Source organism: Cupressus sempervirens, chromosome 7 (genome assembly GCF_028749045.1).
Source record: "Cupressus sempervirens isolate cs-2001-9-10 chromosome 7, ASM2874904v1, whole genome shotgun sequence".
In the NCBI taxonomy this organism is placed as follows: Eukaryota; Viridiplantae; Streptophyta; class Pinopsida; order Cupressales; family Cupressaceae; genus Cupressus; species Cupressus sempervirens.
The window spans coordinates 561,676,603-561,693,042 of record NC_143124.1 but is presented as its reverse complement, the minus strand read 5'-3'; the positions used below and the strand labels follow the sequence as shown (position 1 = coordinate 561,693,042).

Below are 16,440 nucleotides of genomic sequence, written 5' to 3'. Positions count from 1 at the left end.
GCTTTAAATCTTTATTTCATATCATCCAATCCGACTGCAGTTCTGTATTTACAGATTGGATCTTGTTATTTTGCTTTTGACATTGATGCAACAACATTTCTGAGACTTTATTTTATCCAGATATTTTCAGGTGTTTTGTTGGTTAAATTTGAAATGCATTCCCTGAAGTTACTTGTTTTCATTTTTGGGGCAAATATCTGGTTGGGGGTATTCCAATGGTATCAAAGCTGGTTTTCCTGCCAGCTTGTGAAGTTTTTCTTCAAAGACAAGCTTACACGAAAAGTTTTATCAGAATCAGTTCTTCTGCCTGGGAAGTTTATGAAGAAACAGAGAGATATATTGAGTCAGAAATTATTACTTTGGCAAAAAGAGTGCAACTATGTAAAAAATTTAGTGGCATTATATTGGAATCCTATTAAAGTAGCCAATATTTCTTATGTAAAGCACTTGCATCAGTGGTTTATTTACTTGGACAAATAAGGTGGAAAAGTTTAATAATAATCTCTGAAGGTGTTGTAAATGTTTGTTTAAGAGTTTAGTGCATAATGAAATATTAGCAACGAAACCTTGAAGTTGAAGGCCAAATAATTTATTCTGACGATATTTTTATTGATGTCCACTGTCGGTTTTTGTTTTGAATTAGGGAAAATCAAATGGTACTGTCAGAAGCCAAGAAGTCAAGTTTGAAGGAAGAAATATTTATTGACAGGATTCAATTTCTGTTCTAAAAAGCATATAACAATCAATATTTGTCATTTGATGGAACTTTATTTTAAGCAAGCCCAAATATCATGGAAAATATAAGTTTGAAGTATCATATTGTTTTGATGACTATTGTTTGAGGAGAGAACCAATTTAATGAATTGACCCACATAGCCTTAGAAGAGGAAATATATATATATATGCTGGCTAAATGAAATAGACTAGCAGATGCTTTATTAAGTTTCCTTAATTTGATACAGCATCTCAATTGGTCGACTCGTCTTCAATTGTAGTAGTGTGAATCAAAAGTGTCATGAGGAAATATATTTTCTCATGAAGCTTGGAAATTTGTTAAAACGGCAAAGACAAGGACAGTGAATTGGGAAGTGATATTCTTGAAACCAGAAAAAAACAGAATTCCACTTGCTCTCTGTCGTAAAGGACTACATTTTATGTTGTATCGATGATCAATTAGAAAGAAATTTAGGCCCCAACATTATAATGTTTTTATCATTGGTGGGGGATTATCTTGTGCAGAAGAACATTATAGTAGTCGTTTATTCAATTTAGATGTGACTGAAGCATGATTGGAATCCAGATGTAAGCGGCAGCTGGCATACAAATTGGGTGCAAACAGTCATTCAGTGTATGCAGGGAGTCCAAATAGATATCTCAGTGTGTTAAAAGCTTTCATTAGTAACAGAGCAGAGCAATACTATAACGGCTGGTGAGTATGAGGTTGAATGCAATATGTTTACACGTCAATCTGGGAAGTGTTATCTGACATAGTGGAGGAACATGCATCTTTGGTTATTGCATCTGCAGGATAAGATTTAAAACTTTGGCATGATGTTTATCGCAGTTTCAACTGATGAAATGAACTGCAGCTAATTTTACTTCTAACTTCAATATTTTTCGCAGGCCAAAGGACGGTGGTTTAGTTTGGCCATTATATTTCATTTAGGCCTGATGCAGACATTAATACTTATGCTATTGCCATGAATACAAGGGCGCACATATTTGCAGATACTTTAAAGTTATAAAGTTAAATATCTACCCCAATCCATAGTCGGGAGAAGACAACATACAAAGGGAAGTAGGGCACTGAGTCTGAGAAGATTATCCTTCACAGTTGTATTTGAACAAGGTTAAACATCACGACATGTCCAAACACAGAAAACTATAAGCACGGGAAGTGTTTGAGCAAGGACTGCTACCAGCTGATGAACTACTGTCATTTAATCATCCATCACGTTAAGAGGGAAATGTTGTAATCTCTAGTAAGTGCTAGGAGAGTTTGGTTTGAAACAGAAGAAACAAGTAGTAAAATAATCATTGTCTGTGTATCTCATTTTGAAGGACTGTTAGTTTAACGAACTTAATCCAAAGATGACAATCTTACAATAACTTAATTTTCTATCACGATGGACATCTTATGATGTCTAAGCAAATCATTATAGATTATAACTTGTATGGTGGACTAAGTTCCTTAAACGGACCATGGCCTTCTATTGTGATGGACATCTTATGATGTCTAAGCAGATCGTGATAGATGATAATTTGCATGGTCAATTAAGTTCCTTAATCAGACCATGGTCTCCTATTGTGATAGGCATCTTATGATGTCTAAGACAGATCATGATAGATTATATCTTGCATGGTGGATTAAGTTCCTTAAACAGACCATGAATATTTATATGGTAAGTATTATTTAGCATACATTATCTATGGACTTTTTTGAGTACTTGGTGAATATCATGTGACCTGATATTTTGAGGCCATTACTCTTGATATCATGAGATGATATCTAAATGGTGGATATCTTCTTATCAAAGATATTCTTAAAGCTTGTCATTCCTGATTTTACATTGAGGTAATCTTGTGGTCATCTTCCCTAGCTAAGAAGAGGGAATATTGATGTTTGGGAGCTTCAGTCAGATAAAGCTATGAGAATTAACTATTTAAGATATTATATATAGATAGATAGATAGATAGATAGAGATTAATATTAATCTCTCTCTCTCTCTCTCTCTCTCTCTCTCTCTCTCTCTCTCTCTATATATATATATATAATATCTTCAATATAATAATGATTAATGAAAATTCTCTCTCTCTCTCTCTCTCTCTCTCTCTCTCTCTCTCTCTCTCTCTCTCTCTCTGTGTATATATATTATATCTTCAATAGTTTAGTCTCATAGGTCTATCTGACTGAAGTTCCCAAACATCAATATTCCCTCTTCTTAGCTAGGGAGGATGACCACAAGATTACCTCAATGTAAAATCAGGAATGACAAGCTTTAAGGATATCTTTGATAAGAAGATATCCACCATTTAGATATCATCTCATGATATCAAGAGTAATGGCCTCAAAATATCATATATATACATATATATAAAATTTTAAAAATGTCATTAATTATGTAATAATGAATAGATATGTCCCATGGTGTCTTTCCATGTCTCATTCACAAATGTAAATAAGAGAACAATTGTTGCCTTTGAAACACACATACCGTACAGGCAGCGCTATTACATTTGCAGTGATCCGCATTTTTCAATTGGTGGATTACTCATTTCTGATGGTTGTTACAGGAAGATGGTAGAATGATACACATTTATTTCTACTCCCAAGTTTGAATGGGTAGGCTAATTTAGGATCCAGCTGTTGACAGGACGAGTGTCTTGCTTTTTGTGGACCATGACAAGTGGCCTCTCATCTTGAGGCTTGGTGTTGTTATGTTCAGAGTGATGCAGCAGATAGATGCGGTAGTGTGTATCAGGTTGAATTGGAACCCAGTGATCTTATTGATGGATGAGTTGCATCCTAACAATTGGTTTCACAATATGGCATGTCCTGATTTCAAATATTCCAGAATAAGCTATAGAGTGTCTTGCAAGTTGATATGGGATCCTGATATTGGTTTACAGACTCGTGATTGTTTGAGGACAAGCAATCTCAAGGAGGGAGGACTTTAATGTTCCTTTTTTGGGACATTAGAAAATTACAAGCCAACTTCATTAAACATTAAAAGTGACTTGATTGGGAGTTGAATGCAAAGTATTAGTCATTTTAATATTAAAAAGGGGAAAAGGTGACAAAGAGGGAAGAGGACAAAAGACAGAGAAGTGGAACTACAGAGTCACAGCTTGATGCATTACAAGAATGAATGAAGAATCATTTGGCATACTTGGTTTTATGATTCTGGATTTCATTTTCTCTCTTGGAGAGTTCTAGAAATCTTTAACTTTCAACAAGTGAGAGGACGGAAACCCTCAAGCTTGAAGGCAATGAATGGAAACTCATAGTCTACTAGAGATATCACACAGGTATCTCACTTGTACTTTAAATCTTCATTTCATATCATTGAGTCCGACTGTAGTTTCTGTATTTATGACTGGATTTTGTTATTTTGCTGCTGACATTGAAGTACAATAACATTTCTGAGACTTTATTTTATCTAGATATTTTTCAGAGTTTTGTTGGTTAAATTTGAAATACATTGCATGAAGTTACTCGTTTACATTTTTTAGAAATTTGGGGCAAATATCTGGTTGGGAATATTTCAGAATAGATATCAGTTGTGACCGTTTAAGATGCTTGGATCAATTAATATATTGGTTGCTCAATGATTTCCCTTGCTCATTTTGTCACCATATATTTAACACACAGTTCCAAAAATCGCCATGAAATCGCCGAAATCGCCAAAATCGCGATAAGATTCATGGCTCCCGATTTTTTTGGAATCGGAAATCGCTGGTGGCGATTTTTTCGTGTGAATCGCCTGAATCGCCTGAATCGGCGATTCATGGCAAAAATCGCCAAAATCGCCATCGTGAATCTCCAGAAATCGGCCACGGCAGCAAGGATAGAAAGTTCAATTTTTTTTAAAAAACACATGTTTTATTTGCTTTCTAAGTTGACTTTCCTCTTTGTTATAACCCTAAAGAGCCTTCTATTTGCTTAGTATGAGTAGAAGAGAGGAAGAGTGAGAGAGAAGAAGAGAAAAGAGAATCCATAGGTTTCCAACCGGCAAGAAGGAAGAGCACCAAAGAGATCAGAAGTCCATTTAGGGAGGCCATAAATTGCATTGGGAGCATTAAGGAGTCAATATCAACACTCCTCAACTCATTTGCAAGAGGTAAGTGTTGGTTTTTTTTTTGCATGTTAGTGCAGTATGCATTTTTTGTTAAATTTTTTTAGTGTTCAAACTTCATTTGCAAATCTTGAATTTTTTTATTTTTAGTTTTACTAAATTGCAAACTAGGGTTTGTTGTTTTGTAGTTTTTGTTTATTAGTTGCAAACTTTGATTTTTTACATGAATTTTTTTATTGCAGCAGCCCTTTGCTTTCATTTTCCAATTTCCACAATGGGTAAAAAAGATGAATGCTGGAAATATAATGAAGAGTTTCCTGGGAGAACCAAATATCAAACAAAATGTATATTTTGCAAAGAAAAAATAAATTCGGGAGGTATCTATAGATTGAAATACCACATTGCTGGCATACCTGGCCATGATGTCACAGTTTGCACTCAACAAACCGCTGAGGCAAAACGCTCTTGTTTAGTGGCATTAGAAAAAATTGAACAAGACAAGTTGACTAAGAAAATGCAACTTGAAGGGTTAAGAGGTATTGGCTCCCGTGCTCCCACATCCGCAACCGCATCTACATCTGCAAGTGCATCTGCATCAGCTTCCGCATCCGTAGGTTGTGTTGGAGAGGGTTCTTCTAGGCCTCCTTTTCATCCTAGTGCTAGTGCTCATGTGAGTGTTAGTGGTAGTCGGTCTCATACTGAGACAGAGTCCAACACCAACCTATTGCGGCCTAGAGTGCGGAAAAGCAGAATGGATAGTTACTTTGTGCCCCGCACTACTCCTGGCTCCCAACCCACGCTTGAGGGCATGGGTTTGAACAAGGAGATTCATGATGCTGCCAGAAAAGAGATTTGCAAATTCTGGTACTTTTGCAACATTCCATTTATTGCAGCCAGGTAATTGATTCTTTTTTCTTTGTTATCTTCAAAGTTAAAGTTAAAAGTAAAAGTAAAACTTTAATTATATCTACTTGTTTTATGATTTTAGTTTTTGACATCTAAATTTCTAATCAATATCATTATCTATTTGTGACAGGACTCCTTATTGGCAGAACATGATAGATGCAGTTGCCATTTGTGGTCCGGGGTTTAAAGCCCCAACTGAGGCTGAGTTGAGTGGATACCTCCTGGAGGAAATGGTTGAGGATATGAGGCATGAGCTTGAGGACAACCGAAAGGAGTGGATCGAAAAGGGTTGCACCATCATGACTGATGGTTGGACAGATAGGAGGGGAAGAACACTCCTCAATTTTCTTGTATCCTATGGAGGTGATTGATCATTCTACTTTCCTACATACATAATTTTGAATCGTGATTGACTATTTCAAATTTTGATTTGTTGATTGCTAATAGTAATTATAATTCGTTGTTTTGTTACTTGTAGGATATACCATGTTCCTCAAATCCATTGATGCTTCTGCTCATGTAAAAAACGCCACATACTTATGTGAGGTTATTGAGGAAGTTATAGCAGAGGTGGGGGAACAACATGTGGTGCAAGTGGTGACGGATAATGCAGCAAGTTATGTTGCTGCAGGTAAACTTTTAACTTTTTAAGTTTTGAAAATAAATTTATTTGAATTTTGAACTTTTTCTAATTCTAACTTAGAATTTCTAAGTTTCCTAAGTTCTAAGTTCTAACATGTTTGAAATTTGAATTTCTAATTATCTTAAAATTGTTGTAGGCAAACTTTTGATAGAGAGGCACCCCACCATATTTTGGTCCCCTTGTGCAGCACACTGCCTTGACCTCATGTTGGAGGAAATTGGCAAACTTGAGTGGGTCAAGTCATGTGTGGAAAGGGCAAAAAACATATGTAAGTTTATTTATAATCATTCATTTGTCCTTAGCACAATGAGGAAGTACACAGGAGACAAAGAGTTAGCTCGTCCAGGGATCACGAGGTTTGCCTCGAATTTCATCACCTTGCAGTCCTTGTTGACATCAAGGGATGATTTGAGGAGCATGTTTGTTGGGCGGGAGTGGATTTCATCTTCCTATGCTACGACCACTGCAGGGATAGATGTGGTGGATTGCATATTTGATGATGATGGTTTTTGGAAACCTGCTAGAGAAATACTTAAGGTAATTTTATTGCAATTTAACATTTAATATTTTACAGTTTACTATGCTAATTGTTTAATGATTTAGTTTTACCTTATATTATTGAATTATTCTATGTTTAAGTTTTGACTCAAATTTTTGTTTTACTTTATATGTAGGCCACTGAGCCTCTTGTATCTCTCCTACGAACTGCTGATGGGGAGAAGCCCTCTATGGGCTACATATATGAGGGCATGGATAGGGCCAAGGAGGCCATTAGAGCTCAGTATGCAGGAGTGCAGGAGAAGTATGCCCCTATTTGGGACATCACTGATAGGAGATGGCAGAATCAGCTCCACAAACCCATCCATGCAGCAGCTTACTTTTTGAATTTGGCATTTCGTTTCCGTCCTGACTTCAAGGCGGATGAGGAGGTTCTCACCGGATTATATACAGTGATCCAGAGGTTGAGTACTGATGAGGATAGCAGTGCTGCAATTATTGAGCTTGATAAGTTCAATAATAAAGAAGAGCCACTTTTCTCTAGCAAGGTAGCCATAGATGCTCGGGAAACAATACAGCCAGGTAAAAATTAAATAATATATTCAATGTTCATGAATCTAGATTCTAAACTTAAAGTTGATTATGTAATTTTAGAGTTAACTTGTAATTTGTAATTTGTAAATGAGACTAATTATTTTTATTTTCCCTTATTTCAGATAGATGGTGGCAAATGTTTGGGGCCACAACCCCAAAACTTCAAAAAATTGCCATTCGTATTCTGAGTCAGCCAAGCAGCGCTTCTGGATGTGAGCGCAGTTGGTCCATGTTCGAGCACATCCACTCGAAGAGGAGAAACAGGTTGACAGTGCAGAGGTTGAATGATCTTGTCTTCGTTCATTACAACCTCCGTCTTAGGATCAGACAGATTTTGGGCACTGACTCCTCTCCGATCATTCTGGAGGAGATTGATCCAAAATCAGAGTGGCTCACAGAGGTTGTAGATCCAGTCTTCACTGAGGAAGACGTGAGTGGATTGACCAGGTGGATATAGAGGCTGAGGCAGCTAGAGCACGTTCTTCAGGCATTGGTAGACGCACACGTGCACGCACAGACACAGGCCCTAGCGACATTCGTGAGCCCATCTTATATGCGGGAGATATGGCTCGACAGTCCTCTAGGACCTACATTAGACGCCTTGCTACTAGGCAGACTGGATACTCAGAGGCTGAGGCTGAGGCTGTAGCCGAGCTTGAGGATGATGTTGAGGATGATGATGACTATGAGCCTGAGGCTTGAGCTGGAGCCTTGTTTTTATATTTTGTTTACAGATATTGATACTGAATCATTGATAGACATATGTTTCAAAGTTTCAAACTTTCATGGATCTTCATCTTAGATTCTTACATAAATTTATGATTTGATGTCTTATGGATCATCTTACATACATTCTATGATTTAAATCATTATGATCATTTGATTTCTATTTACTTCAGCTAGCCTACAATTTACATTTTAGAATCTTAGATAACATAGTTACGTATGTGATGGATTTTATGTTTCATGTTTATGTATGTTAAGTTTTAACTTCTATTTGATGATGTTATAGTGTGCTTAAGTTATATTCAATAAAGGGTGCATGAAATAAGTTTTAAATTGTTAAAATCTTTAAATTTAAAGGGTTTTTTCAAATTTGCCGATTCATCGCCGATTCATTGCCGATTCATTGCCGATTCACGATTCGATTCGGCCTTGCCGATTCCGATTCACGTTTCTATGATTTAACATCAGAAACACTTTATGAAGCAATATACAGTACTCCCAATATTTCCTTGCCAAAGTATTTGTTACTGGTATAATAGTCTGAACGGCCTCTGCAATATAAAGGTATTATTCCACAGACATGCCAGAGTCTGATGCAAACTCTTCAGTACTAACAGGAGAAAAATATATACTTGAGATATTATTGGTTACCAGAATTTCTTCCAAGGGTGCACAAGGAACACGAGCCATCTGAACCAGTGATTGAAGAAATTGTGTCATTCACTTACGAAAACTAGTGTTGAAATTTGAGCGAAATACTTATCACATAACATGTCAAAGTCATCGTTCATATGCATTAGACTGTTGTTGCTCCCGATATAGGACAGATAGACAGTTCTCTTTCGCAAATGTTGCAGTTCCCAGGGACAGAGTAAAGCCACAACTGCATCAAAGCTATTATGAGATTAATGCTTAAAGGATATTAAGGCATTCGATACTTTTGTTTACTGTCACCTTATCATTTATCACCGTCTTGGGAGTTCCAGCAATCTATCCAATATAATGAGGCAAGGCTTGCAAACAGAATTTCGATGTAGAGAAAGCAAAAGGCTCAAGTCAGATATGGCAATATTTTAAAGAAAAATAATCAATCACAATATAATAATCACCAAGTATACTTTTTTCCCCAGGAAAATGTGCACAGTTGATGACTAATCATCAATCCTCCATCTTGAATTATATAAACAATTTGTCTTCCTCATAAGACATCACAAATACTATAAAAGTCTTCCGTTGTTAGCATTGCTAAGAATGTTATAATGATTTCTCCAAGAATCATCTAGGGCAGACAGTTAAATAGCCAAAATGAATATCCATTCCTCAGAATGAAGTTGAGAAAATTATTGAGCCCCCATGATAAATTTTTAATTGAATCCAATGCATATAAGCATTAATCCCAAAGTCTCATTAAAATAAAATTATTTGTTAGTTGTTGATCAATTACTTCCATGTTGCATTGCGCCTCCACTTTAGCAAAACCAAAATCTCCACCTTTGCCTCCACTCCATCCAATTGCCCAGTCACCACTTTTGTCTGAGTTCCTAACCATGTGGATTGTTTTACTTTAGACATGTGCATGTCACAGAGGCGTCTGCTCAGCACACACTCGTCCCAGGAATCTGAAGTCTGGAGGTGGTCGTTACAGTGTTAAGTCTCTTGTCCCTAGCAGTGCAACACCTCTTATGTCAGGCCACAAATGTCTAGAATCCTTAGGGTTGCTTAAAAACTCCATTTTGGGTCTTCTTGGTCATTCTTGCATCTTGCTGGTTGTTTACACACTCTCTGGACCTTCCTGATCTGTCTCACAACTCCATGCTGCTATTTTTTCTCATTTTCAATGCACAACGTCCATCAGCTTGCTCTTGCCTTCCTTCCCTCAAACTCTGGTTTCTTGGCACTGAAGGGGCACTGCTTTATTCGCATGCATTTACTTCCTTTGATTTGAAGTACCATATCAATAGTATATATTTTATCTTGTATCTATTATCTTGGCTATCAAATTATCTATCAAATCCTTGGTTGTATGTGAACGTGAAAACACCAAAAGAGGAGGTCTGACTTTGGCAAGCTTCTAAAACAACAGCCCCAACATTTTTTCTCAACTATTTGTGTCCAGGCTTATAGAGGAGAATGGAGTAGTGTATTGGAAATCACCACCCTTCATCAATTATAAGATCTTTTTCCTTTCCTTTGTCATTTGAGTATCATATTTCCATTATTCTATATTTCCTGTTATTGTTCTTAGCTTTGTTAATATTTTGTTTGTCTATTAAGTCACCTTAGTACCTTTCTATTATGGTGTTGTACCCTATTTGCACAAGACATGTGCTCATTGTGCTAGCGTCCTGCATAAGCGTTGTAATCCTTGACTCACACATGCATCTTGGACAGAAAGCTTGTAAATCCTATCAGTCAGTCCTTGTGACCTATTCTTTCAATTCCCATTGTCTAAATATTTTTATTATTTCATTTCATTAAATTATCTTAGTATTTCTAAACAAGTAATCCCTCTCCCTATCCACTTGTTGTAAACCTACAACTATGCAATGTGCTTCCACCAAGACTTCTAGACTCTCAAGCAAATTGACCCACTCCATGTGTGTTATCACAGGAACCCAGGATAGTTGCACACAAACTACCTTAAACAATACATCACAAGTGCTCCAAATCTTAGAAAACCACTCTCAACAAACTATGCAAAACCACAACAATGATCCTCTCCCTATCCACTTGTTGTAAATCTACAACTATGCAATGTGCTTCCACACAAACTTCTACACTCTCAAGTAAATAGACCCACTCCATGTGCTATTGCAACAGTCCAGACTCCATGATAGTTGCACACAAATTACCTTCTGCAATATATCTCAAAGTGCTCCAAATATTGGCAAACCACCTCAACAAACTCTGCAAGAACACAACAATGGTCCCTCTCCCCATCCACTTCCTGTTAACCTTAAACTATGCAATGTTCTTCCACACAAACTCCATGTGTGCCTTCTACAATACATCTCAAAGTACTTCAAATATTAGCAAACCACTCTCAACAAACTCTGCAAGACCAGAACAATGGTCCCTCTCCCTGTCTACTTATTACAAACCACCAATTATGCAACGTGCTTCTACACAAACTTCTAGACTCTCAAATAAATTAACTAACTCCATGCGCACTATCTCACTAATCCAAGATAGCACACAAACTCCAAGATAGTTGGACACAAACTACCTACTACAATACATCTGAAAGTGCTCAAAAACCTAGCAAACCTCCCTCAACAAACTCTGAAAGACAACAACAACGGTCCCTCTCTCTGTCCCCTTGTTGTAAACCTCCAACTATGCAATGTGCTTCCATATGAACTTATAAACTCTCAAGTAAATTAACCCACTCAATGTGTGCTCAGTTCTATTTTGAGCTCACCAACCCATGATAATTGCACAAAAACTACCTTCTACAATACATATCAAAGTTCTCCAAACTTAGCGAACCACTCTCAAAAAACTCTACAAGAGCCAAGACCACAACAATGGTCCCTCTCCCTATCCCCTTTTTGTAAACCTCTAACTATGCAATGTGCTTCCATACAAACTTCTAAACTCTCAAATAAATTGACCCACTCAATGTGTGCTCACTTCTGTTTTGAGCTCACCAACCCATGATAATTGCAGAAAAACTATGATCTACAATACATCTCAAAGTGCTCCAAATCTTAGTAAACCACTCTCAACAAACTCTGCAAGACCACAACAATGGTCCCTCTCCCTATCACTTGTTGTAAACCTCCAACTATGCACTGTGCTTCCACACAAACTTTTAGACTCTCAAAAGTAAATTGACCTACTCCTTGTGTGCTATCTTAGTATATTTTACGTCATTAAATTATCAAAACTCCAAGAAGGGCATGTTGTCAACACCACATTACTATCGATTGTCAATACATGGAATATGATGTCATATTCAACAGTCTATTAGACTTGTGCAAGGAACCAACACCCTCCTCAATCACCACTCAACTCTTGGAATCACGATATACTCTAAATACAGCTTTCATTTTGCTTTCCTGCGATGAATGTCTTCTCACTTGCACCAGCCAACCCATTATTCCTTTTCTTTGCTGTCATAAATACTTCTTTGCCTGCCAGCAATGAAAACTCAGTCATTTGGGTGTAGCAACATAACCATTCCAACTATTTGTTGGAAATTCACATGGACAAGAAAAACAACCTCCATCTTAAACATAAAGGCCACCAAAATCAATAGGAATGGTCACTAGCCAAAAAAGAATGCAAATTGCCATAGCCTCTAGCAATTAAACAACAATGCATGATCATTCTCTTAAACTCCTATTCCAACAACCTCCAACATGTTTAATAGGTCAAATTGGCATGTAGTAACTATATGCAAAGATATTCAACAGCATAACTTCATTGTGATGTTTTAGAACACTACTGAGATGCCTATAGAATTGAAATCCAACCTCGAGTTCATTTCCACCTTAACTAGAACTATCTACATTATATGCAAAGATATTCAACAGCATAACTTCATTGTGATGTTTTAGAACACTTCTGAGGTGCCTATAGAATTGAAATCCAAACTCGAGTTTATTTCCACCTTAACTAGAACTATCTACATTACCAGAAGTCTGAAAGAATTATAGATTGCTTAAAAATACAAATGCAAAAATAGACTTAGAATTAAGAAACAAATGGAGTGTGTTGAGGGGGAGGTCGAGATCAAGTCATTGGAAGGGTTTTTCTGGTTGATCAGGCAATTATAGGACATGTATGGACCAAGACTTGCAACAAGACAGACAAAACGGAATGGTTTCTGCTTGGGCACTACTTGAGTGTGCGAGAGGAAGGTAAGGGAGGTAACAAACTCAAACGGAAAAAAATATTAAAGGGTTTCAAAGAAATTTTGGAAGCCAAAGGAGGTCAAGACAAAGGATATACCAGCAAAGGTATATTTTGTCTCGGGCAAAAACCCTATCGATTAATATAGATCACATTGGATGGAATGATGTTTTTTATGGTTCAGAGAGAAAGGCTTTTCTATGAAGTGGATCAAGAAATGGTCGATGTTATCCCCCATCAAGAAATGGTGCAAAGAATATGGCCTTTTAAAGTAGAACTTAAAACCCTCCCAAAAGCTTTTTACTTAGTTATTTGTGAAACTGCTCAAGCAAAACAATGGGTTATCCAACATGATGAGTGGAATGGGCCTTTTTATTAAAGAGTAGGAGTCGAATTTCAACCCTTTGAAGGCAAAAATAGAGGGAGTACCAATCTGGATTCAGCTCTATAATCTTCATTTTGAATACTAGGACATGGACATACTAATGATGATAGGAAACAAGTTAGGGACGTTTATTAAGGTTGGGGAAGGAGTGAAGAGTAAAGATTTTAGCATGTATGCTAGAATATATATATCAGCTAGAGTCTGATTCATCCGATCTAGAAAGAAATAGACCTGGTCACAAATGTTTGTATGCAGAAAAAAAACATTAGAGTGGAGGAATACGTGGAGTTAAGTCTTGTAAAAACACAGGCCATACAAAGTGGGAACATTTCAAGTTTTTAAAACGAAAAAATGGGGGTGAATGAAGCCTTTATGTGTAAAGTTATTCAAATGTCAGAAAAGGGAGAAATAGACAAAACATGGGACAATGATATGATTGGAGACCAAGATAGATCGCGCACAAAATCACTGCAAGACAGTAGGGTGCCCTTGTGCTCTACACCAACTCAGAAGGACCTGGGTAATGATTTAGATGACTGTGCAAACACTGTTTAGAGAATGACCAGCCAAGCATAGAGATTATCATTGAATCAGCATTCAAGGGAAATACTATTGAGACTGTGATGAGTAAGTATGAGAGTCCAAAGGTAATGAAAGACAGATATGGTACAAAGGGATATCTTGTTGATTGCACTTAGAATGGGAAAACAGATGGAGTTGTCGGTAAGGATGAAGACCCAATAATGAAGATAGACGTAGCTTGAAAGCACTGGAATAGAGTAACCTTTTAATCATGCCCAACCAATCCCAAGTAGATGGGGAAAGTAAGATTGGGGATGGGCATTATTTTGGAAAAGATGATACTGGCAGAAGAAATTCGGAAATGTTTCAAAGGTTGTCTCCCTTACAAAGGAAGTCAGATTAGAGGGGCATTGCATGATGAAAGGGTCGCTTTCAAAGTTGAATCCATTGTAGTGATGGGGAGAACGATCATGGGGTTCAACTTAAAGATGTTTATATGTCTCTAAGCCGTAATAAACAATTTGCGTTGGAGAAGAGTGGTCATGAATCTTCTTCAAATACAAAAGTTGTAAAAGGGTCTTTGGAGTCACAGACGGGATTGAAATCAGACAAAGTCAAGACCCCCGAAATGAAAAAAAGATGTTCCAAATCCAAATGGTTCAAATTGGAGTTGGCTGGAAGTGCAGCAAGCCAAAGTAAGTTGAGATCGGAAAAAGGTTTTATAATATTGCCTCACATGATATTGGGCTTTTCTGCTTATAGTTTTCGTGGCATCCTAAACCACCAACAGTCATAGTAGATTGACTTGTTATGACCGTTGAGCATTGGATTATTTGAATTGGCATTATTAAGCAATTAACAAAGTTGACCTGTCCATGTCCCTAGGGCGTGACTCTATGTTTCATTATATAAACTGCGTGTTCGCTGTGAGAGAACTATTTCTATTCACGGCATAATCAGTATCTACAGCAGCGAAACACAAAATCATAATCTGCCATCGATCCAAGTTATATACCATATATTATATCACAATATTGTCTGAAGTTATCACACCAATTTTGATATGAGCTATAATCATTTGGTACAGTTCAAACAGTCTTAGTACATAGCAGATTAATACATATAAATTATATATCAGAATATCAGTCAAGAGCATTACATTACTCAATCTGTTACTCTGTCAGAGATCTTACATTCCTTTACATGGTATCAGAGCCTAATTGATAGAGTTTAAATAATTGGTTGCCACTCAAATTTCAAACCTATTTAATAAAGTCTAAGTTGCAACCTTGGTGAACCATGTAAGGCTGGAGGATAGACTCGAAGGTGCTTCAAACTTTGTATCATGGAAAATTTGAATTATGATCATCCTTCGAGAACTTGAATTAGAAGCATATGTGGAAGAAAATAAAACTATGCCTGAAAATGATCCAGATAAAACCATCTGGAAAAGGCATAATAACAAAGCTATGAAAATTATTACAGATTCTGTTAAAGATCAGATTCTTCCATCCATATCAAATCTAAAAACCGCCTATGAGATGTTCATGACTATCCAAAACATATTTGAAATCAATAATACCAGCAGACTGCTCACTTTGAAATGGCAACTTCTATACATCAAGATGAATAAAGAATTGACTATCACATCTTATCCATTAGAATTGCAGAATTAAAAGATCAACTTTCAACAATTGGAAATAAGGTTGATGACAAGGAATTATCCCTAATAGCTCTCAAAGGATTACCTATGTCTTGGGAATCCTTTATTCGAGGAATTAGCACTTGATCTAAATTGCCAAATTTTGACCAACTTAAGAACAATTGTACACAAGAAGAATCAAGACTAATCACAAGAGGAATCAGTCCAAGTCAAGAGGGAGATTCAAGCCATTCAAGTTAACACAAAGAATAAAAGGAAGAAAAGACATTTCAAACGAAAAAGGGAAAAGAGTAATCAAACATATAAGAAAAGAGACATGTCTAAGATTCAATGCTACAAGTGTGATAAATTTGGACACATTCACAAATACTGCCTGGAAAGAAAGAAAATTCAAGCTGCCCTAGCTGAAGTCAAGGAAGAAAACGCACTATTCCTTTTAGCATTATCGGGTGAACTAAATACCAACAAAAATACTTGGATTATAGATAGTGGAGCATCTCGTCACACAAATGGATTCAAAGACCAATTTGAAACCTTTGAAGATCACTCCACTGAAGAAGTCACAGTAGGGGACAACTCCGCCTATCTAGTGAAAGGAATCGAGAGCTGTTCAATACAATTGAAAACCGGAGTTACTCTACAACTAAAAGATTTACTATTTGTACTTGACATCAAAACAAATTTGGTCTCCATTTCAGGCCTAGCAGATCAAGGGTATTGTGTCACCTTTCAAGAAGATAATGTTCTATCTTGTCCCAAGAATTCCAATATTAAGAATGCTATCACCATAGGTTTCAAAGATGGAAGTTTGTAGAAACTTTGTAACCCTCAATAACCTAGCTTTAAACCA

The 16,440-nt window shown here is 36.8% G+C and overlaps 2 protein-coding genes across 3 annotated transcripts in view; one reads left to right on the top strand and one right to left on the bottom strand.

The window, feature by feature from the left end:
- The window catches only part of LOC149547996 (haloacid dehalogenase (HAD) superfamily protein), a 41,250-nt gene that overhangs the window by 14,270 nt on the left and 10,540 nt on the right, over positions 1 to 16,440 (bottom strand). The window lies entirely within an intron of this gene.
- On the top strand, positions 4,938 to 8,330 carry LOC149547997 (uncharacterized). Its single transcript, XM_089793650.1, has 6 exons — positions 4,938 to 5,693; positions 5,833 to 6,065; positions 6,181 to 6,333; positions 6,482 to 6,882; positions 7,020 to 7,425; positions 7,560 to 8,330. The coding sequence occupies exons 1-6, from the start codon at positions 5,020 to 5,022 to the stop codon at positions 7,892 to 7,894; spliced, it is 2,202 nt and encodes a 733-aa protein (XP_089649776.1). The 5' UTR covers positions 4,938 to 5,019; the 3' UTR covers positions 7,895 to 8,330.

Excerpts from the sequence above, each read along its gene's own strand:
- LOC149547997 (XM_089793650.1), top strand. The coding sequence starts at position 5,020 with ATGAATTTTTTTATTGCAGCAGCCCTTTGCTTTCATTTTCCAATTTCC. Across the intron at positions 6,883-7,019 it reads CTGCTAGAGAAATACTTAAG|GCCACTGAGCCTCTTGTATC; the intron begins GTAATTTTATTG and ends CTTTATATGTAG. Across the intron at positions 7,426-7,559 it reads TCGGGAAACAATACAGCCAG|ATAGATGGTGGCAAATGTTT; the intron begins GTAAAAATTAAA and ends CCCTTATTTCAG.